Source organism: Lissotriton helveticus, chromosome 3_1 (genome assembly GCF_964261635.1).
Source record: "Lissotriton helveticus chromosome 3_1, aLisHel1.1, whole genome shotgun sequence".
Taxonomy (NCBI): Eukaryota; Metazoa; Chordata; class Amphibia; order Caudata; family Salamandridae; genus Lissotriton; species Lissotriton helveticus.
The window spans coordinates 1,861,583,596-1,861,608,792 of record NC_136061.1 but is presented as its reverse complement, the minus strand read 5'-3'; the positions used below and the strand labels follow the sequence as shown (position 1 = coordinate 1,861,608,792).

At 43.0% G+C, this 25,197-nt stretch overlaps 1 protein-coding gene across 4 annotated transcripts in view; it reads right to left on the bottom strand.

Annotated features, from left to right (window-relative positions):
* Window positions 1-22,180, bottom strand: part of CDHR5 (cadherin related family member 5) — a 392,579-nt gene extending 370,399 nt beyond the window's left edge. For all 4 annotated transcript variants that reach the window (XM_078682818.1, XM_078682819.1, XM_078682820.1 and 1 more), the window contains exon 1: window positions 21,876-22,180. In XM_078682818.1, the coding sequence (XP_078538944.1) occupies window positions 21,876-21,963 (88 nt within the window). In that variant the 5' untranslated portion in view covers window positions 21,964-22,180. The remainder of the gene's footprint in view (window positions 1-21,875) is intronic.
* Between the last annotated feature and the right edge of the window lie 3,017 nt (window positions 22,181-25,197).

Sequence of the window (25,197 nt, the reverse complement as noted above, 5' to 3'; positions counted from 1 at the left end):
GGAGGAAGGTTTACTACAGGGTGATCAGGTACAGTATAAATCATTGAAAAATGCTCCACCCACGCAGGTCCCAGGATATTACAATTGATCGATGTTATATTCGAACCAAGTGATCTTAACTTCTTCACCTCCTTCCAGAAACCCGGGGTGTCTTTTAGGGCGGCTGAAAGTGCTAAAGATTCCCAATGACCTTTAACTAGTTCATTTGATCTAGTGCGCAGCGTGGATTTGTATCTTGCTCTCAGAAGCCTTACCTGGGAAATATCCCGTGGTTCGGCCATGAGAGCAACCCTTAGATCCCGGTTTGCCTTTGAGCAAGAGGCATCAAACCATTTTGGGGCTCCCTCAGCTTTCCTTGATGTTGGCTTGGAAATTTCGCTTTTTATTGCGGAGCAGAGTTCCCCAAAAGATTGAATCAAGTTGCCCCCGCAGTTATCAATATCTAGACAGTCCGAGATCAATACAGGATATTTCCTAATTACGGTGCCCAAAACACCTCTGTCATCCACACCCCTCCAAACAACCCTTAATCCATCCGTTGTCGCCGCCAAGTTAGCTGCGCCGATTTCCCTATGTGATGTTTTCCCCCTTGATAATTTCAAATGAATCACAATTGGGTAGTGATCACTATATACATTGCACACTACCTCTGCCTTTGATAAAACATCGGCAAGGGAAGATGAAACAAAAATATAATCAATAGTTGTTGCACTCCCATGACCGATGTATGTAGGGACTGGTTTAGTGCTTGTGTCGTTACCAGCAAATTCCATAGAGTTTAAGAGTTCTCTAGTTGCAAGGAGATCGGATAATTCTACACCTCTCCTGCATGGGGGATTCTTTAAATGGATGTGAGCATTAAAATCCCCTCCTAAACAAATCCCATCAAACTTCCCGTATTTATGCCCCTCTATTATATCATCGAAAAAATTAAACAAGTCTAAAAAATTACGGTTCGGATGGGATAAAAAATCATTATTATAAAAGTTTATCAGACATAATTTTACCTCTCTTACATATACCAGTGCCATAAAACTTGGGTTATTAGTTTGTATTGCTTCTATTTTTACCTCTGCTATTATTTTTATCCAAATTGATAAACCCCCACTTGGACGGCCTAAGGGTGGAGATGGCACAATACTGTTGTGACAGCTATACCCTTCTAATAACAGATTAGTTGTACTCCAAGTTTCCTGGAACATTAAAACATCATAACAATTTACCCAATCCTTCCAAGCTTTGTTTTCTAATTTTGCCCTTAGCCCTGCAATGTTCCAACTTACAATGGACAAATTCTCACAAACACGAGGACAAACATCATAAGTGACAATAGTTGTTAATTTAGACACTTGATCACATTGAGGGTTTAATGGCAGAGGAGGGTGGGGCAATGACAAGACCGTCCCAGAATCTACAGTCTATAAAGAATCATCAGCAAAGGGCAACACTGCAGCAGAATCTTCCAGAATTGCAGGCAGTCAATCTAAAGTGCCCTGGTCTGATAATGCTGAGAATCTATTATATAACGGGAATGTTGGTGGTGATTGAAACAATCTGTTGGGGGGTCTGTAAAAATAATTCAGAGGTAAAGGGGTCACCACGGTAGATGGACCATTCTGAGTATTCTTCCTGTTTAGTAAATATTTTACTACGCCCGGATTCCTGAAGTTAATTGTGATACAGTCCCCATTAATATTTCTAAACAGGGGACCGACCCAGGTCACCCGGCGAGCAGAGAGAATTTCATTTGTTATGTCGTAGCCAACCCCCTTGTGCTTAGTTAACCAGTCAATACATTTGTTGTGTAACTGTACCCAAGATTCGCTTTGGCCCTCCCTAAGTGGTGGTATACCGGCCAAAACCAAGACATAAGGGCACGACTCAGGAGGAAGATGTAAAGCTGGACCTTGATGTTTTATTGGTCTATTATCCTCAGGTTGAGCCCTGTGCTGGCCAGGTCTGGTAGGTACTTTCTGCTTAGCTGTACCAGTAGGGGAGATGCTCTTTTTGGTAATGTTTGTGGTTTTAATCAGACCGGAAGATGGTGGAGGAATGGGAGGCGAGATTTTCAAGATTTGTGGAGAATCATTTTGCTTTGTGTTAGCTTCCGCTGGTGTCAAGGAGGGAATGTTAACAATTGGTACCCCTGTGGCCCCTTGAATTTTAGCTAAATCACAATTTTTATTAGGCTCTCTGTTGGATAGAGTACTAGTAATAGACTCTAAATCTTTTAACAAACGGTCGCCTCTAATTTGGTCTAGACAGACCATCCCTTTCCTCTTAGCTTCATCATTTTTTACAAGAGTCTCCAGTCTGTCAAACCTTTTAAAAATAATATTAAATTGTTTCATCATTTGACCTTCAAGTTGTTTAAAAATTGTATCTGCAACAGTCTCTATAAGGTTTCCCTGTGATTTAAATTGATGAACATTTTCATTTTCATTTTCAATAGGAAAATCCGTCTGTGTGCAGATTGAATTAGTACCATCATTTGTTATCACGGTATCACAATGTTCCCCTATATCCAAACAAACTGTTGGGGCTTCTGTTTGACGCTTTTTCCCCCTAGACCACATACTCTGTGGGGTAGGCTGATTAACACTCCTAGGGGGCTGCTTCCTCTTGTTTAAAACAGTCTTTGCTGGGCCCCTTTTACGTTTTGCTCCTGCAGTCTTAATATTTACGGTTGAAGGTGCAGAATCGCTAGCAACATCAGTAGCTATAACAAGGGTGTTTCCTTCTTGCGATGCAATAGATGAGCTCGCCGCAGAGCTAGATTTTACTATAATCACTTCTGGCAATAGGGGTATAGTGTGATTAGGACTTATAACAATGGTCGATTGGCCATTACTTTGAGAGGCCAGAGAAAATCTCCTTTCAGTCTCAGCGATCTCATTAAACGCATTTTCCAGGAGACTCTCAAAGGAAAGTTGTAGTGATGCAGGGGCTTCGGTAATCTTCGTATCCATATTAATTGTACTAGTGGAGGTGTTGTTACGTTCCCCCATAATGGACGATAAGTCTCACCTTCCAATGGAAGTTAGATGGGTGGCCTGCCCGACCACTGTTGACCTCTGAGGGCCTCAGAGGGCCCGCCCTTTGCCCGGGCTTAGCCCGGCACACGCCCGCGCGCGTCCCGTGACGCGGACGAAGCCTACGCCTTTTGAAGCGCCTCCGGGCGCGCTGTCAGGCGGAAGTGGGCGGAAGTGATCGCCGAGCACTCTGGGAGCTGTAGTCTCCCCGCGGTGTCCACAGGCTTCACTGGACCGCTGCGGCGGGAGAGAACTGCAGCGTGAGCACCCCAGAGGCGGCGAGGCAACGAGCAGGTGAGTGGTCCCAGGTCTGGTATCAGCCGTCCGCTGATGGAAAATGCCCCCCATGATGAAAGAGTTCAGTTACTTTGTCTTTGAAAGTTTTTGTTGCTGGCGTTTCTTCAGGTTCACTTGGATCATCAGAAAAGTCATCGAAATTGATGAAGTAGCCAGATGCAGTTCTGTCAATTGTTGGAATTGCTTCCGAATTTTCATTTGCTTTTGGATTTTTCTTTGTTTCATTAGCATAGTCTGAGGCTACATCGTTGTAGACGGGTGTTTCTTGACGAACTGTTGCAATTTGGGTTTCAAGAGGCATAAGTTCCATGGCTTTGTTGCATAGTCCTTTTTTATTCACTGCAGGTTTATCGAATGTGAGTAGTCTCTCAGTTTGAACCTCTTGTATGGTAGCACATTTTGGTACTCTGCTATTTCTTGGGAGTCCCCTGGGCCTACTACTTATTATTGTTCTACACAACAAGGGAAAACCCAAAAGGAATAACACTAGGGTCCTTGGGCGGTAACTTATTACACAAAACAGAGGACCCTAGTCATTTAGGATCAGGTGAATGATAGACCCACACTAAATAGTATGCGTGTCCTTTGTCCAGCCGGACAGAACTTTTATTTAAGCTAGAATATTTTATATTGGTTCATATAATCAACATTTATACACAAGTGGGCACAACCTGTGACCCACAGAAAACAAGACAAAACAAGTGAAAATAAATTATGTAAGGGCGCACAAGGCGGTCTGCACTAGTATTTCAGTTCAACAGACTTGGATTCATATTAGCAAACCATTCCAAAAAACGTTTATGACTTTTATAACAAACATATGGTGATTTTGGGTCGACGACGTTTCGATGCAGAGAGAAATGCAAGCATCATCATCAGGACAAAAAACATTATGTCATGTTTGTCTTGAGAGCAAAATAGCTAGGCCTCTATGACATTTTACATAATAACATGAAGTAAATCAGTGGAAGAAAAAGTTGGGAAAAAGAGGGAGATATATGAAAAAATTACGTTAGTAATTATAACTTGCCAGGTATCGTTTCAATTGTTGATGTCTTTACAAATGAGATCCTTATGAATCTGTGTTGGTATTGGCCGTGGGGTAACTCTTATTTACAGTGCCAACTCTTATTTACAGTGCCATGCGTGCATAGGGGAATGCAGTGGAGATGGGAGAGTAGTGACATCATTAAAATCAACATTTCGACGTAATATTCACCATGCTCAAAATACCCTCAGGCAATTGGACCCGTGACATGGTAAAACACTAAAAAGGTTTTAAAAAAAAATTTGTGCGGCGCAGTGAGCTAGATCCGGCGCAGTGATTTAAGTGCAAGGAGGAGGATATATACCTGCGTGAGGGACGCGAATTGCACAATGGGGGCGGGGGTACCGGTTCTGCACAATCGCAGGATATCACGGTTCTGTCAGGGTGAGAGACAGAGGGTATAAGGTGTACCAGGGTACTTAAATGGAATTATACTGGATGCCATTTGTTAAAAGTAGGAGTAAACAATTACTTACAAGCTCCGTCCAGGCCGAGTGGCACGTCGCGTGATTGGGGGGCTGGAGGGAGAGAAAGGGAATAAGGAGGCGAAGGTAGGAGGGGTTAACACAAGGGTGGTGAGAATGACCCACGAGGGTAGTGCGAGACTTACATTTTAAAGATTCAAGAGATCCTAGATTTCCGGCATGGCGGAAGGTATCTCCGGCGGGCAGAGTCCTGAGGGGAAAGGAACGGGATCAGAGGCTGTTGGGAGCTAGATAGCGGCAAAGTATAACGCTGGGAGTGAGGATTACTTACTTGATAAGGTCTTGCTCGTCGGCAGGACAATTGGGTTCTGGCGGTGATCGCTACCGAGGGATGGGTGGGGCATACTATTTAGGAGCATGCAGGTAAAAACCAAGGTAGGACTTGGTTGAGGTAAGGGGAAGTGGCGGCCATCTTGGAGTGGGGCTCGGGGAAGCCAGGGGAAAGGGGGAATAGTGACTGGTGAGGATTGGTGCAAGTGACTGATTTTAGTTATAAACAACAATTATATATATACAAGAATTACATTATTGCGAGATTAACCAGGAGGAATTATTCATTGCGGAGGATGTTTTCTAGTTTAAGAAACAATCATCACAGTAAGGAAGTCCAGTCTTCGACCCTGTTCAGGCCTGCACGTATACTGTCAGTTCTCAGTATCCAATGTAGTTCCACTTTGTTCAGAATTTGAGCAATGTCCTCTCCACGTGGTGGGGCTTTTATTTGTGTCACCACAGTCCAAGTAAAATCATTCTCTGTGTGATTTTTTTCTTTGAAATGTTCCACCAAAGGCGCGTTGGCAGTTTGGCAGCGGATCCTACTTCTGTGTTGTCCTATCCGTAGTTTTATCTTCTGGCTGGTTTGTCTTATGTATATCATCATGCATGAACAGAAGATGGCATAAACTACATTTGCAGAATTACAGTTTGTGAAATATTGTCTTTCATATTTTATTGCGCCAAAAGAGAAAGTTTTACCCTCAATTGTTGAGTCACAGGAAACACATTGGCCACATTTGGCGTGACCCTTGAGAGCTGATAGGTTCCATATATCATTGAGAGTGGTTCTAGCATCTAATTGTGGAAGCGAGGCACAAACCAAATGATCTTTTATGTTCTTTGCCCTTTTGAAGGCAAACAGAGGGCGTTCTAAATTCAGAATTCCAGCATTCAATACTGGCCAATGTTTCAGGACACTTTTCTTAATCGCATTAGATGCAGGAGAGAATGTGGTCACGCATGTAATTCTGTCTTGATTATTCTTAGTCCGGGGTTCAAGTAAGGTCTCCCTTGGACAGTACCATGCCCTCTTTAACGAGCGGCGAACTAGTTTACGTGGGTAGCCTCTTTGTCTGAGTTTGACGCTCAGTGTCTTTGCCTCTGTAAAGTAATCTTGTTTGAAGTAGCAATTTCTACGGATGCGTAGAAACTGTGAATATGGTAATGAGTCTCTGAGAGCACGGGGGTGGTGGCTGTTATAATTCAATAGAGTGTTGCGTTCTGTGGGCTTGCGGTGTAGACTTGTCGTTAGGCGACCTTCGGTGTGTTTTATCTCTATATCGAGGAAAGGTATAGATTCCTTGCTACTAGACATGGTGTATTTCAAACCACCGCTGTTGTTGTTAAGCCAGTGGATGAATTGGATTAGAGAGGTCTCTGAGTCAGTCCATAACATGAAAATGTCATCAATATACCTTTTCCACAGGGCAATGCCACTGTGGAAAGGGTTTGATGCATCCAGGATGTTTAGGTTCTCGAGATGATCCATATACAGAATAGCTAGGTTGGGGGCAAAAATAGCCCCCATGGATGTACCACGGACTTGGCCATAGAATTGTCCGTCAAAAAGGAAGACATTTTTGGTCAGGCAAATTTCGAGCAGTTGAAGGATGAAATTAGATGGGACGTTATGAGGGCGAGCCCTAGTATCTAGGATCTTCTCAATCACCCGCAGGGACTCAAACTGGGGTATATTGGTATACAGTGATTCCACATCCAGCGTACACATGGTGCTGGATGTGGGATCAAAAGGATGTTCTTCAATGAGGTTAATCATTGACATTGTGTCCTTAATATAGCACGTGGTTGTAGGGACAAAAGGCTTGATGAAATGGTCAATGTAATGTCCTAGGGGCTCCAAAATTTAGCCACACCCAGAAACTATGGGGCGTCCTGGCGGTAGTTCAGCATTTTTGTGAACTTTAGGTAAGCAGTATATGACCGGGGTTCTAGGAGCCTTGGTATTGAGAAAGTCAAATTCCTTTTTGGACAGGAAACCCGCCTCTGAACAGGCAGTGGTGACTTCAGATATAGGTTTTTGAATTTCAACCGTGGGGTTGCGTGGCTACTTATTATTGGCCACATGATTGTGGTTTTACCAGGTCGATGGATACAACTCGGTTCTCCTTTTTACCAGCAAGGGGCGGTAGTACAACTGATCTTGTTCCGCTGACAGCTAAGACAGGTACTGCTTTTCTGTAAGAAGGCCCAAATTCCTTCTTCACCGCGATCTTTTCTCTGACCAGATCCCCAATCTTTGGAATCCAGACAGGTCTTGCTGGGGCAGGTGGTTTTTCTTCAGTGGCTGTTGGCTTTAACTTTATATTACTCAGAGTTCTCCTTGTTTCATTTAAGTCCTGTAAAACAGCCAAACGGTCTTTGATATCAAAGGCTTTTTCTTCTACCACTGAAGTGTGACTTTCTAAGTCCTGAATATGCATTCTAGTACCGAACAATAGTTCGTTTGGAGTGATACCTTTTAGAGAATTTCTTGGCAGATTGCTGGGACAGGTGGTTTTTCTTCAGTGGCTGTTGGCTGTTGCTTTAACTTTATGTTGCTCAGGTTTCGTCTTGTTTCATTTAAATCCTGTAAAACAGCCAAACGGTCTTTGATATCAAAGCATTTTTCTTCTACCACTGAAGTATGACTATCAAGGTCCTGAATGTGCATTCTAGTACCGAACAATAGTTCGTATGGACTGAAACCTTTTAGAGAATTTCTAGGCATATTATTAAGACTACGTTGGACACTTGTTAAATGTTGGACCCACCCATCACCCGAACCTAATACCCTTGCCGTTATAGATTGCTTTATGTCCCGTTTTTTTCTTTCCACTTCCGCATTTCCCTCAGGATGGAATGGACAAGAGTACCGCAATGCAATGCCCATGCTGGTCATGGCCTCCTTGTAAGCCCGAGAGCTAAAAGCAGGACCCTGTTCAGAATGTAGCATGCCAATTGCGTATGTGCCGATAAGGACTCGCAAATCTTTAATAACAGTTCTGGCATCAACCGAGTGCTGGTGTCTACATTTTAAGTGAATCTAGTCTTAAATATTATGGGGACGCATTTCTCCGGCTGGATTTCTGCGTATAGATAGCCTTATGCTATCTAAAAGAAGGGTCATGGCAATACTCAGGTCGGTTCGCGACTGCGATCTCTGTTGCAGTTAGGACAGCTCATTGCAAATTTGTAATGTTGCAGGCTCATCCCCGGCCACCAGTATTCTGATTGTAATTATTTAAGAGATTCCTTGATCTCTTGGTGCCTTAGACCTTCACCCATGTGTGCGTCCGCTATTAATAAGACTCTCCTGTGTGTGTTTGGAATTACTCTGTCCCCCACTCCAGGGATTTGAGCAAAAGGAACGGAGTTTGCATCAATTATGTATGTATTATTGAGTGGATAGTTCACAGGTAATGCTGCATAGTCGCCTTTTGAAGACGCTTTTACCGCTAGCATGGTTTCCCCATCTATGTATTTTTCTGAACGCTTTTTTGTGGCTACGGAAGCCGGTTGAGCTGCTTCCGCTGTGGCTGTGTCAGCCAATGAATTCCCTGCAACGTGAACGCCATCACGCTGAGGACTCAGTGTATGTATCATGTGAGTCTTTTGTAGTTCTTTCTGTAAAAGAACTACCTGTTCCCAAAGCCTCTTATGCTTTATTGTGGCACCTGTGTCATCTTTGTAATCGTTTTGAACCCAGTTCTGCAAGTCATTATTGTAAGACTTGACGCAGTAATGCGAATCGCACACTATTAATGTGGGGAATTCGCGATCGGCATTTTCAAGCGCCATCTTTAAAGATCTTATTTCAGCTCGCTGAGTTGAGCAGTTTCTGAGTGATTCAGTTTTGGTAATTAATGGTCTGAATTTACCAAAGCGCCAGCGACCTTTAACAATCGCGCACGCTGCGTTGTAGGATTTTTTCTCTACATCGTAGTGTTGTGCAAATCTGTCCATATAGATTACACATGTGTACTGTTCGAGAGGCAGAATTTCGATTGGCAGAGGATATTCTTCTTCATATTCTAGATAAGCATGGGCGGATTTTGCGGATCCACGATTCACGAATTTGCGGATTCACGGATCGTGGATCCGCAAAATCCGTGGATTTTGCGGATCGGCGGATTTGGGGGCGGGGCTTCCTCGAGTGTGTGGGCGGGGCCAAACGGACGGGGCTTCCATGCGAGCGCACATGCCTCTTGTGTGTATAACAGGTCAGAGACCGATCAGAGCAGCAGATTAAGAGACAGAAGCTCCTGGTCACAGGAACAGCACGGGGATAGCGCTCGTGAAAGTCAAAGATGCAAATGCCTCTGGCCTGCATCACAGCGGATTTTCGATGGTATATTTGGGAAGAAGGCACACCTGCCCAGCCTCCACAATGCTCACGATTGTTTTTGGGCTGATGAATGAGTCACTGAATTTAAGCTTCAACTAGGGCACATGCTTTATTGATATCTGCAAGTGTTTCCTGTTGAGGTTTATTTTTTGTGCCAGGACCGTCGTGCCAGAATGAACCCTGCCCTTCATATTTATTCAAGAAGACACCACCGTTTGACACCACCGTTTTTCCCCAACAAAAGTTCAAAGCCTAATTTACGATGGCGCCGGCAAGCTGCCAGCGCCATCCTGAAAAAGTTACTTAATTAGCTTCAACAGGAAGCTCCAACTGATAAAATAAAGCAGGCGCTCGAGCCCCTGCTTTATCTTATCTATTAGAGCTTCCTGTTGAAGCTAATTAAGTAACTATTTGAGGATGGCGCTGGCAGCTTGCCGGCGCCATCGTAAATTAGGCTTTGAACTTTTGACCGCGGAATCCGCCGCTCGCGGATTGCGGATTTTCGGTAAATTCGCGAGAGTTCGCGGACCGCGAATTTACCGAAAATCCCCAAAATCCGCGATCGGAGCGGATTTTGCGCTCATGCTTAATTCTAGATTTTCTAGTTTTTTTATTTTCGGGTCAAAATAGTATTTCACGTCTTCTGCAGCAAGAGAATTTTCCCATTGTATCCATTTCGGATCTAATGCCACAGCAGTCAAATTGCGTGGACTTTTTAATGCCTTAAGGGCTGATTCTGCTGTTAAAACAGTTATTCTTTTGCCTTGCGCGTGGGCTCTTTCTTTTGCTACGGCAGTTTGAACCGCTATTAGAATTTTTTCAGTAGAACTGAATTTCATTTCAGCTTGTGTGTACAAGTGTGATTTGTAAGCTATAGGTACCGTTTCTCCCTCATTAGAGGTTAGCTACGTGAAACCGCATCTTCCTGGGATGACTCGGATTACAAGGTTGCGTACGTTTTCGCGAGTTTGTAATTTTGTTTTAGCTAACATGTCTGTTTGCAATGATCTCAAAATTTCTGTGGGTTTTTGAGTCCAATTGATTGGTTTGAAATCAGGTTTTATTAATTCATAGAGAGGTTTAACCCTCTCCGCATAATTTAGAATGTATGTTCTTCCGAAATTCAGGAAACCTAGTATTGATTGTAAATTCTTCAGCGTTTTTGGTGCTTGGAGTACAGCGCACTTCTCTAAGAAGTTGTCTGCTAGGCTTTTGCCTTCACTTGATAATTCATATCCTAAAAATAGGACAGTTAGATGGGCAATTCGTGACTTTTTAAAGTTGAATTTGTAACCCTCAGCTGCAAACCCAAGTATTATGGTGTTTACTCTTTTCTAGTGAGTATCCAGGTCATCATCTGTAAGATAGATGTCATCGACATAAGATAATGCTTCATCATCATATATTTGTAGTAACTGTGTTACCCTTGCTGAGAATAACCCTGGGCTATTCTTGAATCCCTGTGGGAGTCGACAGAAGTGTTTTTGCGACCCCATTATTGAGAACGCGGTCAAATACCTGCTCTTAGGTGCAATGTTTTGACAAAAGAATCCATTGGAGATGTCTAATGTCGTTTTGTATTTTTTGCGCACAATGTTATTCATTAGTGCTGCACTGTGTGAGTTTTCTACTGCAAATGTTTTGCAACAGGAGTTTAAGTGTCTGTAGTCCAAAACTAGACGATATGAATCGTCTGGCTTGGAGACAGGAAACAAAGGATTGTTCATTTGTGAGGTGCATGTTTCAATCACCCCTTGGTATTCAGGTTGATCTAAGATCTCCCTGACTTGCTTTTTAGCTTCTTTTTTAACTGGGTACTGCCTTTGTGCAGTGGGTTGACATTTTAACTGGATTTTGTGAGGAGGAGAGTCCTCATCCCATCCTACATGATTTTTATATAATGCAGGAGCTTGGGCTACTGCCCATTTTCTTGCATATATGGATTTTCTATGAATTGAAATATGATTTGAGAAGGCAGGCATAATCATTTCTTCGCCATGAGGGCACTCCCTGACAAACTCTGGTGGCCAGTCTTTCTCAGCTAAAAAGATGTCATAGCCTTTCGATAGGTTATCCCAAAAGAGACCCCTTACTTTCCTAGTCTTATCTCCCTCTATACGCAATGGTATTTCGTATATTTTATGAGGTTTGCTAACTCTGGTATCTGCAGTTTCCACTTGAATGTATTCATTCGTGTCCACTGTCTCCAGAAGATTCATCAGGATCTTGCGAGCTATGGTCACTTCTGCTGCGCTGTCTAGCATTGTCTGGTCCCACTCTCTGTTTTTCAGTTGTGTCCTCAGTATCCTCGGCATGTTTAATTATTTTAATACTGGCTACCTTCTTTCTTGGAAATTGTAATTTTTTACTTTGATGAGCAGGTTCCTTGTCTTTGGACTTGACGTGCTCTTCCCTGTGTTCTGACCGTCCTCTTATTTCCGATTTCTGCGAGGATGTCTGAAAAGATCGAGAGGGACGTGTATCAATATCTTGATATCTATCAGGTTTTTTCAGATTATCCCTATTTCTAAGGTTGTATCTTTTCTCAGAGGGCTCCCTCTGGAGAGACTTGTTTCCTCGGTCAGGAGATCTTTCTCTTCGTTGAGGAGACCTTCCTCTGAACTGGAATCTTTTTTTCTTTGGGAGTGAATTGCTTATTACCATCCCAACTCTTTTTTGGAGTATTTAAATTATTTTTAATAAATGTTTTCTCAGGATTTTCAGTTAGTTGGGGTTTTACTGGTTTCCCACCCAAACTATCTCTACCTAGTTCTTCATAGGATTTTTCTATGATTCTGGCAAGTTCAAATGGTTGTTCTGCTATATCTGTTTCTTTCAATTTTTGGAAGTAAGTTATATCCTCCATTGCCAATTGAACTAACTCTCTTTATGCCCTTGTTAATTCTTTTATTTTAACTAAGAGTTCTTTGTTTGACATTTTATCAATGTCTGGATGTGGTGTGTAGCTGGCTAGAACTGGCCACGTTGCTCCTGGTCTACCTAGTGGACCGAGCCTGGTGATGTGATTTTGATGTTTTAGGGCACCTTTAAACCAGAGCAGGTGCTCTTGGTAATTTAGTGGGATTTCAACATCCTCGAAAGGAGTGTATACATCCGGAGGTTCCTCTATTTTGTAATAGTGGAATTCTTTTGTTACAGCGTTTGCTGCTGGAAAGTTTATCCATTAATAGAATAGATCTGTCTGCCGATATTCATGGGCCTCTACCATGAATATGACTGTACCACCTCGTGATGTCAGTCCATTTTCTATAAGTTTAATAGCTATAGTTCTTCTTATATTTACCGGAATGAGTATAAAATTCGGGTAATTTTCTTGGAGACTTGTGTCATCCGCTAGGAGTTGAGCTGCTATTCTAGCTGCCTCCCTTTCGTCTTCACTTTCCGTCATTTTACTGAAGGAAAGTTTTGTTGCAGATCAAGTTTCAAGGGAAACAAAGATTAGGTGCACAATATTTTGGAACACTGTATCCTTCAACATTGACTAAACCAAAAACTATACATAGGAATCTCTTCCTACTAAGTTCCGGCGGATTTTAACCTTTTACCCACTCCAGACGTCTATTGGAGTTTTTACGGGAAAAGGGTTCTGTGTGAAAAAGCACGACTGAGTTACTCTAACGTCTTGCGTTAGATTTATCGCCTTACCAAACGTTGGGCGCCATGTAGTGTAGTTCCTATATTCCCAATAGGCTCTGCGCATTGGAATAATATGAACAGCAGTTTAGACGTACGACTGAGGTCATCTAGGTCTCTACTGACTATATTAGACTTAATTAGTTTTGCCTGCTAGCTCAGAGGTCACTAGAAACTTTCTCGAATAAACAAGGAGGAGTTTAACTTCCCTGGATAGACAAGAAGGGATTAGCTTCTGACAACCATAAAACATGACAACTTTGCTCCCTCAGAATAAGAGTGTATCTCTAGAGTTGTGTGAAAACAATAGACAGCTATTTCACTCAGTCAATTGTGCATACTTAATTTCACCAGAGTGCAGAGAAATAGAGAGACAGGCGTTTTCAATAAAAGGTGTTATTTATTGAGCAGTCTTCTTTCTCATGCAAGAGAAATGAATTGCCACAATTGCAATACTTATAGTAAAGTAAAGTGCGTACAGTAAAAGGAGTATTATGAAATAATATTGTGAAAGCATTGATATGGTTTCTTAGCCATATGATACTTTAAAATAGATAAAATATATACATACATAAATACATTGACTAACGTACTCAACTGGTGCTTCTAAATACGCCTACCCCGGTGTACCTGACCTAGGCCTAATACGTGGGAAGGAGTAAGTAAGTAGCAGTTTAAGTTAAGTTGGTTTTGCCAAGAATCTGAATCAAGAATTCTCTTTAAGGGTTTAGTCAGCTCCGTACCTGAGTAATAGAAAGCAGGAGGTCTGGTATCTCTTTCTCAGGACTCGATATCCCAGCAACCCGCAAGGGTATCTGGAAACACCGGAGCTGGATTTCTCGGCAGGAGAAAAGACAGCGTCTCTCTCAGTGCGTCAAAAGGGAGGTGCGGCGTCCATGGGCTCTCGCATCAGCTGGGCTCTCGGGCAAGTAGATAGCCGCTCTGCTCCAAACCACCGTGTGTTTGCTTAAGGCAACGTTGGTATATTTATACCTGAAAGGTGCCGGGTTTGACGTAAGGTTGGACATAAGACGTCAATAAAGATGTCAATAAGAACTGGCCGTTCTTTCAGTGCTCACAGGAGTTCTAGGAAAAATCAAAACAGAAGCATGGGGATTTCCCAGGTTGCTGGAGGTTTGCTTTGTTTAAAGAACGCGTTGTACTTTCTAGGAGTCTGGGGAAGTAGCCTTGCTTAATTTGGACTGCATGGGCTACGACTAAATATGGATATGATTTTTATGCCTTTATAAGGATATTATTTATTATAGCCATACAAGGGCATAAATTATGAATATTGAATTAGGGTCCTAGATAGAAATACGACAAAAGCAAATGAATGCCCCTGACATCCCCACTCTGGCTACATATCTGAACTGGACCAATCATACTGATTGTTCCATTGACGACTTGCAGCCCCTATTCCAGAATGTTACTTTTAATATTTCTGCTTTAGACCCCCCCTAGTTTGGTTGGTTGGCAAACCAGCTCAAATGCTTGCCAACTACGTTTCCATGGCAAAGCCCCTGCCTATCCCCGTTTTTCTGATTCCCATTTGGTCACTACCTACTCAGTTGGTAAATTATGTCAAAACTGGTGAAAACACCCAACACTGTCGTCTGGGAAACAACATTAGTTGTTGTTATCAGGTGACACTGATTTGACCGATTTTATAAAGGGCCCTGCTGGTGCTAGATCAAAACGATTTATTTACACAACCTATAATGAAATATGGAAGCTGTCCCAGATTGAGGCTGCTTCCCGGTTAAGGGCCAAAGACCAAGCTAATTTAGAAAAAGTCCTTGCTGTTGTGGATAATAGTATTGACACACTTTCCTCCCGCATTTATACATTGGACAGTATTGTTTCATCTGTTGTTGATATTGTGCAAGATGATGTGTCTGTTTTGTATAATGGACAGAATCAAATGCATTCAATTATGCAGTTTACATGGACACTACAAACTCTTAAAATGTGAAAGGTTCCTTGGGATTATTTGAATGCTACATCTTTATTTATGCCTTTTAACTTAACAGAAAACAGCGATTTCTGTCCATGAAAGATGCTACATACACGCTTTTACATACTGAAAAAATTAGAACCTTTGCCCTTTTCTGTAGCCGAAACTGAAGCAGCTGACTGGCTCAGCCATAGGGGAATCACCTTACCATTTCCATTATTTAAATTGACTTCTTGTATTAAGTATTACGCCCTGGGCCGCTATGAACCTTTAGGCAGTGCATTCCTTCATGAGGTGTGGTCTTTACCATTCGCTTACAAATGCTTGCAGGATGAAAAAGAGGTTTACCTAACTGGGGAATCATGCGATTCGACCATATGCCATTCTTTGGGTTGCAAAAATATACAGTTGCACGGAACCTGTAATTTAATGGCCCCAAATCTCGCATGCATTCTGAAAGGCATTCCAGTGCCCAATACTACACCAACTTTCACTCTTCTTGCAAACGGTAGTTATCTGCTTTTAAATATTGAGGAATGCTGCGGTATGCTTGCTGGCATCCCTTACATTGTAACAGTCTCGCAACATGTGGTATGCTGTAAAAATGTGCTGTTTCCACCCCCACATGGGAGACTCGTTAGCTCTGTTTGGCCTTCCATTCCGACCTCGAGAGCGTACTTCGATAAGTTGAGCAGAATTAGAACATTGTTGTCCCAAAAAGAAGTTTCTCTCACATCTGCATGTGAGACATTCATCCTTCATGTGGCCAATACCTGATCAGAGGTCCAGGCCCTTCTTAATTCTGACCTCCCACTGCATTTCGGTGCTTTGATTCATACAATATTCAATGCCTCCAATACTGCAGGCTTGCCCCATTTTGTTAAAGTTGTAGGCTCTGGCCTCGTGACTGCTTTCCAAACAATTTTTGGTGTAATACCGGCACTTATTCACTCTATTTATTCCAGCGTCTTTGGTGGGTTGCCACTATTACTTGCCTTAGATGTTGGAATACTACTATTAATTTGCCTGCCGCGCAATGGCTGCTTTTCTGGTGGCGCTGCACAGCCAAGGCAGACTGCAGATGCTTCGTAGACGTATGCTTGAATCCTATGGTTCTCTGCCCCTGGCAACACTCAGTGTGGCTTACGGATTGTCCTTTCGTTTTGCATATTACACTTGCGTGCAACCTGTCTTCACCCGCTTGGAATGTACATTTGAATGGGCATTTGATCTTTGCTTCTCCAATATGGTGTCTCCTGCCCCAGATTTTGATCTGCTGCTGAGTCCCTTAGTATCCCATGAGCAAGTGTGTTCCGGTGTTGGGATCATGGCCTGAGCGGCTGCGCTTGTAGTTTTGGCAGAGTTGGATATCGGTGCTGCAGCACAGGATTTCCTGCAACAAAGTTAATTCGAGTACCACGCAAGTTGTTCGGGATGGTGCTGGAAGCACCACTTATTGAGAAACATGTCTGCTCTTTCAGTTTGCTTGAATGGATGGCGTCTCTTTTTTCTGACGATAACAATGACTTCCTCTTGGAGGCTGTTGCAACTAACTGCTCATACACGTTGATGGATTAACCTGGCTGACATCGATCATCTGCTGGATATATATATTTTTTTTTTTTTTTTGGCTTGATTTCTTTTTTCTCTTTCCCCACTTGTTGATATTTTGAAAATTTCAACCTTATTAAAAGACACAAGATTTTTTTTCTCTCCCTCCGCGATTTCACTTCAGTTAATGATCAATGCTCTAATTTCTTCCTCTGAATTTGTTGAACTCCGTGTTCTCCATAAAACTCTGTCCGATGAACTGACCAGGGGAGGGTGTAGTGAGGTCATAGAATTAACTGCAGACATTGCTAAGTTACCATTAGTTTGTTTATGCTTGGCAGTCAAAAAAATTGCACCGCTCCTATTGTGGTTGAAGATTTGGCCTTCTCCCCACACTAAATATTCATGGCAAGTTCTTGCCGACTGTGCCAAATTAGATCAGAGGGATTCTATCCCTTGGCTCTCTTATATTAATAGAACATTCACAGAACTTGGGGGCATATTACCAAGCTATAGCAATAATTATCGCTAAGCTTGGTTAGCGGCCAAAATAATATTGCCAAGCTTCGCCTATTTTTATCGCTTAGGAGCCTTGATATTATCAAGGTTTATCTCCTAAGCGATAAAAATCGGCCGAAATGCATGAATATCGCTGAAAAGTCAGCGATATTCATGCATTACCGAGCAAATGCTCTTAGCCATGTTATCCACCTACCATTGGATAACATGGCTAAGAACTGCTCTGGGCAGGCGTTAGCTTTTGGAGATAATCGCGCTTAGCGCGATTATTTCCAAAAGTTGGTAATATGGGATAGCGATGTTAGCGACTGTTTCCAGTCGCTAACATCTTGGCACACCCACTTTGCATGTCATTAGCGATAATTATCGCTGACATGCAAAGTGGGCCCCTAAATGCCCGCTATCGCCTATTAGCTGTCGCTAACTGGTGTTAGCGACAGCTAGGTAATAGGACGATAAAATTATCGCCGCTTTAGCGGGAAAAATTCCCGCTAAAGCGGCAATAAGGCCCTGGGTAATATGCCCCCTGGTGTTCCAAATTTATTCTACTCTCCAAATTAAATCGACAACAACTCAAGGGCTGTGGAAAGAATTATTTCCCATAACCACAGAACACATATTAGAACTATGAAGATTCAGGCGATGAATACAGTCTACCGTTACATAGAGATTACAACCCCTGAAGCGATATATAACTCTGAAAAACGATTTAACTAATTTATTTAAACATGTTTTAGATTGTGCACAGTCCATTTCTTGGCAGCTTTTCCACAGAAGGGCTCTTGGTTTTCTACCTTGCCCTGCTGCCCCTGAGACAACATTAGTCAGCAATCCCTCGTTCACCTCATGTTTTTTTGTGGATTTTATACTATGCCCAGAGGTTAGATTTTACGTCCCATACTGCATAATAATAACCTCAGATCCTAAAGGTGAAGCATCCGATTTTTACAAGGCCTAGACTCACAATGTATATGCCAAGCAGTTATTAGTTCTGTCAGCAAGCATTGAGGATCAGGAGAGATATTAATGTTTTGACTTTGCCAGTTCTATAGTTTTACTATAAAGACCGTTTTGTCACTATTTTTTCTTTTATTAGGTTTTTAAGCAGAGTGCCTATTTGATGTGGTGGGATGTTATTTATGAACTCTTTTTATATAACTTTTACGCTTTGTACTGTAAATTCTTTTTTACATGTGTTATTCTATCCAGGTAGCGGAGCTATCATTGTCTGTACTAGAAGCTCTGTATGTATACTGCGTTGCATTTTTTAACACGGGTTTTATTATTGTGTGTGTCTCTTGTTATGGCTATATAGCCAAATAAAAGTATTCTGATGGACTGACTGTTATTGTGTGACTAAACAAGCCCTTATTGTATTACCTTTTGTGCTTTTTCGTTCTTCTCTTGCTTTGTTAACTTTGTATGTAGTGCGCAACATATTCGGAAACAATAAAACGTATTCAAATTATAAATAAGGGAAACTGGCATGGGGAGGACATTACAAGCTTGTGTACACATCAGCTACATAGTGCTAAATGTTGCACAATGAAGGAATGGCTTCTGAAGGCTGGCGGTTGACACTGTAGGGCTATAATATGTGTCAAAAAATAGTAGACTTATTACATGCAAAATAGTGGTGGGGCAGCTACAAAATTACCTTAGATGTGTGAATGTTCAGACTAGCCCTCTAACCGCCTCAAGAGAGCAGTGATTGGCCAAATTATTGAAATTATCGAAGGACACAACACACTGCATCATTCACAAACTCGTTTTTTCTCTTAGTGTGGGCACCAAATCAGTGGCAGCTTTCAAGAGCTAAGATTGATTGCTTATGGTAGTGGTTCCTGGCACCACTTGATGCTTGGACCACCTTTGACGCCATCGACCATTTGTCTGGCTGCGCAAAACTGCCACTAAGGAGAGCAAACGTGCTTGGATACTCTTGGGCAGGCCCTTTTGTCTCCTTACGTACCAAAATGTTGGCACTGTCCCATTTTGAGTTTCTCCAGGAACTCTTGCTTTTTGGGTATCTGAGGCCCTGTTCCCTCCCTGCTTTCTTCCCTATCTGTTTCCACAGTGGCCCTCTTGATCAGCTCCATGTTTTATACATGTGCTGTTTTGGGGCTCATCTAATATTTAGAGTAGTGGGATCAGGTGTCTCCAGGTTCAATTAAAGCTTCTGCTTTGTCGCGCATGACTGTCATGAACCACAACAGATTAAAGGCAGCAGGGCAGCAGTTTAATTCCTTTTTACCCCATTTCACTTTGGTCTTCAAACATTTGGCCAGGACAAATGGCCTTTCCTTATCCCGATGGTAAACTTCTTGGGAGTGAAACTGGAATTTGAGCAAACACTTGAGCCCCAGATAAGTGGGATCTCTAGACCCTCTGTTTTGCTTCTCTATATATTGAGAAACCAATGGAAGTTCTGTACTTTCTCTCACGATGAAGTGGCCATATTCAGTAATTATACACCTCCACTGTTACGCCGATGGAAGGCAGTACATTTGTGTGTTACATGACAATTGACAGAATGTATACAATTGGTTCAAAACCCAGCAGTAAAATTATTAGTGAAGCTATGGTACAAAGGCTAAATACAGACAGCATAAACTTCATTGCACTGCCTCACAGCACAGGAGCATATACAATGTTAAAGATTTTGCAGAGTCCATTAGGAATATCCCTGGCATTACCTTGATTATTGGCCTTATGGTTATTGATATATCACTCTAGTCACAGCTTGTGATTTACTACACAAGAAAAATACTATTACAGCAACAAAGAAGGGACAATTGAGAGGTCGATTCTTCTTCGTATAACTAAAGGATATATGAAATTCTCTGCCCAGCTGCCCTCCTGTTCTCCTCTTTCTAAATTCTGTAAACCTATTAACAACTTTGTTTATGTGTATTAGCAATCTTCTTAATGAAGCTATCTAGTCATCATGTTAATAGCTTCTTTCTGCAGCATTTGCACACAAATACAAACTCCTGCCTCACTTTAATATATTGTTGGCATGTACCATATGTTTACAGCCAACCGCTCAGACTTTAAAGTCGATTCTGATGTACTAGGAATGTATTTTGAAAATTCGCATAAGGTCCAGAGCTATGATAAGTCACTGCAGGGCAGATTAGAACTTCTAGTTGGTGGACTCTGAAACGTTTTAATGGCGGAAGAGTGAAGGGTTCGGATACAGTCACTTGTATGCCTATTTCTTTATACATACCTTGTTTCTTGCACCAGCCCTTATTCCTTCATGCATACCTTGTACTGACCACTTTTTGAGTATGTAAATACTTTAAAATATTTCAATGCGAAACTAATCGACTAAGCACTTTACTTTGTACAACTTATACCATTGGCGTGCATTTTATTTTGTTTTACAAAGGTGTGTAAGAATGTATGTGGTATTTGAACAGTGTGAACCTAGCTAAAAGACAGCAGAATGTTGTACATTGTAAAAAATAGACATATAGTCAACAAGAGTTTTGAGATGTATCTATGGTCTTGGAGTAGAAGTAACGGCAGAACAAAACTTGAGGGTGTCCCCCTGCAAAGTACACGAGGCCCCTCCCACGCATCGAAGCCAGTTTGAGCTCCCAGGCCTGCCCATGCACTGTGCCAGAGGGGGCCCCTGAAGCTCGGGGGCTCCCCCGCAGGGGATGCAGGAGTTATTATATGCCACTGTACACAAGTGTACTGTTAACTGCATCGTGATGTAGAGTTCTTTAAAGTGGTGTATCATAAACTATTGCCTAGATTGGAGCACGGTTAGGGTGGTCCTAAGTGCTTAATTTGTTAGATAAGTGCATGGGCCTAAAGTTTTGCTCAGGAATCTGTGGTCGTCACGATTGAGGGATTGGGTGCCTAGTACAAAGGTTGGGCTGTCTTGATTCCACTGCAAAACTCCTTCACCCCACACCAGACATTCATTGCCTCTGTATCTCGCGGGTTCTTTTCCATTCTTGTTTGTTTTCTCGCTCTAAACTGTTTTTGTGCCTTTCTCTTCCTCCTCCTTTCCCCCTTTTGTGTTTCTCTCTTCCTCGACCTGCCTCAAGGCTTGATGAAAAAAAAAAATGCCAGTCTCCAAAAAAAAGTGTCGGTGGGCCCCACTTGTAACCAACGCCTGAAATTAGCATAGGTGGAGAAGGCCAGTTACCTGTTTTTTCTTACTTTGCACATCTTTGCCAGATCTTACGACACCATTCAACACAGAACAGTTCCATTCAACGTTACATTTTGCTCTAGTCTACTTTGCTCTCTTCCATATTACTCAATTATGTTCTCTAAAGGTTTGTCTTAATCTAGCTTGGTGTATCCTGTTTTTTGTTGTATCTCTTGTGTCCTGCCTTCCCCAGTTCTATCCTAATTTGCCATCTCAATTTCTATTCTATCCATTCCTACCCTAAAATATATGCTCCATCCGAGGCGATCGTTCCATGCCATGCCATAGGACGGATGGACTCTCGCTGGGCTAAGGTCATCCACATGAATAGTGCACTTTAGTGTTACATCCTGGGTTTACGCACACTCTGGATATGCGAAATATCATATTGAGGTTTTTTAGCGTCATCCACCCGCCGCCATGGCCAGCCACACGCTCCAGCCTCTTTTAAAATGCGCTCAGTTATGAGGACGATGGGGCAGCCTGTGGCTCTAACTCTAGAAGGTGAAAGAAGCGGCTGTACCCCACAAGTGACCTTACCTTTGTTCCCCTGTGCCAAGGCCAATCCGAGGCATGCACTCAGCAAAAGCCAAAGTGGAACGAGAGCAGATCTCCGCCAAGCAGCCATGGCGCCCCCTTTTCACAGCTCACGTCTTCTCCCCAGCCAAGCCCACGGGAGCGGGCCTCATCACGGACTGAGAGGCAGGCGGGAGGGAGCGGCGGTGTGCCCCCGGCCTCGCGGGTGATCTTTGCACCTTCATATCTCTCACGCACTCCCACATTTACAGCCCTGCGGCGCTCATCTCCAAGGCGCTGATGTCGTCAAGCAGACCTGAGGCCGGGCCAGTTTTCTTCCCAGCCTGCTTAATTTTTACAACCTCCTGACTATAGATAGGGGAAGGAGGGGCCGGGTTATTTATTCACCTGTCATTAGAGGAAGCACCGGAGGAGACGGGTGAGAGAGCGCAAACTGATATAAATATATGAGTACATCACACTTACCTATAGAGAGCATAATTCATGAAGAGAAATGCCATGAGTGCTAATAGTATCTGAAATTATATTCTAAATGTATAGCTAATATAGAGACTTAAGTAGAAGTGGAACTAATACAGAAATGTGTGACATTATATGATTTTATTAGACGTGATTATTTTGAATCTATGTCGTGTAGCTGTTAACATAAGATGGTCTGTGGTAAAACGCAGAACGTGGTAGGCCTCAGGGCCAGAGCTGGAGCTAAAAGGGAAGGTGTTTCTTTTCACGACACAGATTGTTTAACGTTTTTGGTCATTGCATTAATGGGCCATGATTTAGAGTAATGTTTTCTAAATAATAGAATAAGAGTTTTAACATGCTTTAATTAAATGAAGAAATTGAATGCTATAATCATAATGTGAAATATTGTAGGCCTGAAATGTTTTAGCATTGATTTACACGTACATGTCTGGGCTGAGAAATGTTGCAAGCCTTTTTAGAAGTCTATGAGAGTTGGGTTCTTGGCGGCAGATATCTGTCTGCAACAGGAAAGGGGGGATCCAATTATAAGTGAATGAATAGAGGTCTGTTCAGTAGACGGCCCAGACATGGAGGAGGGTTCTGGAATGTTTAAGGGGTATCAGCGGGCCGGAGAAGAGACTGAGAAGCAAGGTCAACTCTAACGTCTGAGGCCCAATACAAAGCATCATGGAAAAAGCCTGAAGTTGCACCACGTGAGAGGCGTTTCGCAAGGGGCGTCTCAAATGTTGTTGACTATTTTGTATTAGGGACAGCACCCCTGGGTGGAGTTAGAGCAGAGACCTGAGGACCCTTTAGAGAGCGGATGGGTAGGCAGTGAGGGGTCATGACTGGAGAACTTTAGGTTTTCACCAAGAGACTTAGAGTGGGTGACTTCCCTTGGGGGTCATTCATTGCTGACACCTTTGTTAGGTTGGGATTTGGTTAAGTAGGGATACCATCTAGAACAGGGTAGGGACGCCTAACCTGTGTTTGTTTTCCTCCAACCTAAATGAAGGAGAGATATGCGTCTATGCTGATAGCTTTGCTATTTTTAGAACTTGTGTTAGTGATTTCTGTTGCTCGTCTGAGGGCTTTTCGAGAGCACATGTATGTAATTGGACCTGTGTACCTCGTGAATCTCATTCTGAGATGCTTGTATTTGCAGCTCATTATATCTTTACAATAAACTTTTGAAACCTAGAAGTTGTCCGTGATCTTTGAGAGTAGAGTCCTTTCTTGGGTGCACTAATTTGCAGATAGGTGTACTGTTTCCTTCCAAGACAGGCAATAAAGGTTCAGTCGACCAGATCGAGGTTTGGATCAATAGATATAAGGTATCGATCAAAATCTCGCCCTTTCAGTTGGTAGCTATAGAGGATGGTTGCCTTCTTGAGGACGGTGACCTAGGCCAGGTTAGCTTACCCCAAGGCCCCTAGAAATCGATGATCGGAAGAACAGCCCGCAGATGAAGATCCGGATGACGTGAGACAGAAAAAGCAGCAGTATCGGTCGAGAGTGAGTATAAAGGGTTATGCGTGTTAGATTGCGGTGTTTTTGTATTGTATCTATGTTGTAATGTCTGGCGGAGTTGAATGTCTGTAGAGTGACTGTGGAACAGGTTGTGAGCGCGCGCAACCGGTGGAAATCTTAAGTTCAAGGAGAGCTTAAGTGGTTCGGGTGTATCGGACACCCAGAGTAATTGTCAACTAGTGTGAAGGGGGTCATGAGGTACCATTGATCACCCGAGAGACCGAGATAGGGGGAACGTAAGAGTGAGTGCGTGAGTAACGGACGCTGGTCGGAAGTTACTGTGTGTGTAAGTAACCTATCAGAGAGACGATAGACATCTCGTCAGTTGTGTTGACAATTACAGATAGACTGTGGACGTACAGTCGAGAGAAGTGACCGCTTGGTCGGAAGTAGTCATTTTTCAGTGTATGAATGGGACGCATGCATAACCGGGAGACGAGTTGAGAAAGGAGGGGTGCTGCTGCGAAGCGGAGAAAAGAGATGTCAGGTGGTGTCGCGCAGTGATTGGCTGACCGGAGAAAGACCGCGCTGTGATAGGCCAGCTAGCGAACACGTCATACAGGGTCGCGACGTGATTGGCCAACAGGAGAAAGACCGCGCTGTGATAGGCCAAGCTAGCAAAGCCGCGACAGGATTGGTGGATTGTCATCAGGAAGTAAACAGAGTAGCGAGGCTGGATTTTGTGCGCATAATTATGAAGTGTTTTAAATGGTTGAAAGCGCTGTTTAAGAAAGAGAGGAGAGGATCGTATGAAGGGGAAGAAGCCCCGCCGGAGGGTACGCCAGCTCGTTATATGGCAGTAAATGTTGGGTTGCATACGATCCTTTGGATATCAGAGTGGAGTAAGATTACTGAAGGAAACGAGGAACTGACGTTCCCGAAGTACGGGACGTTCAGATTAGAGGTGTTACATCGATTGAAATCAGTCATGACCTCAAAGAGACCCTTGCCTAGACCAACCCAGTTTGAAGCCCTTGATGCATGGCTTAGGGCAGCGCATGAAAGGAATATGAACAGACGACAAGAAAGGGTGAAACGCTCGGTAAGGGCAGTACAGGATGCCAGGTGGGATGCGGATGCTAAAAGATGGAGAGTGCATAATTTGGAAATAAATAAACTGTACCCAGTGTTAGAGGCGCCAGTAAATAAAAGCCCCCTAGAAGAAGATGATGAGAGCGAAACAGAGGACAGCCTGATAAACAGATTACTGACAGACAGGCCACCCCCGTATAATAGAGCAGGGGGAGAGGTCGAGAATACTGAAGGAGAAAAGGGGGGCAATGCAGGAGAGCATAGACCGCTTCCCAGTTCAGAGTGGGATCCTGAGCCAAAG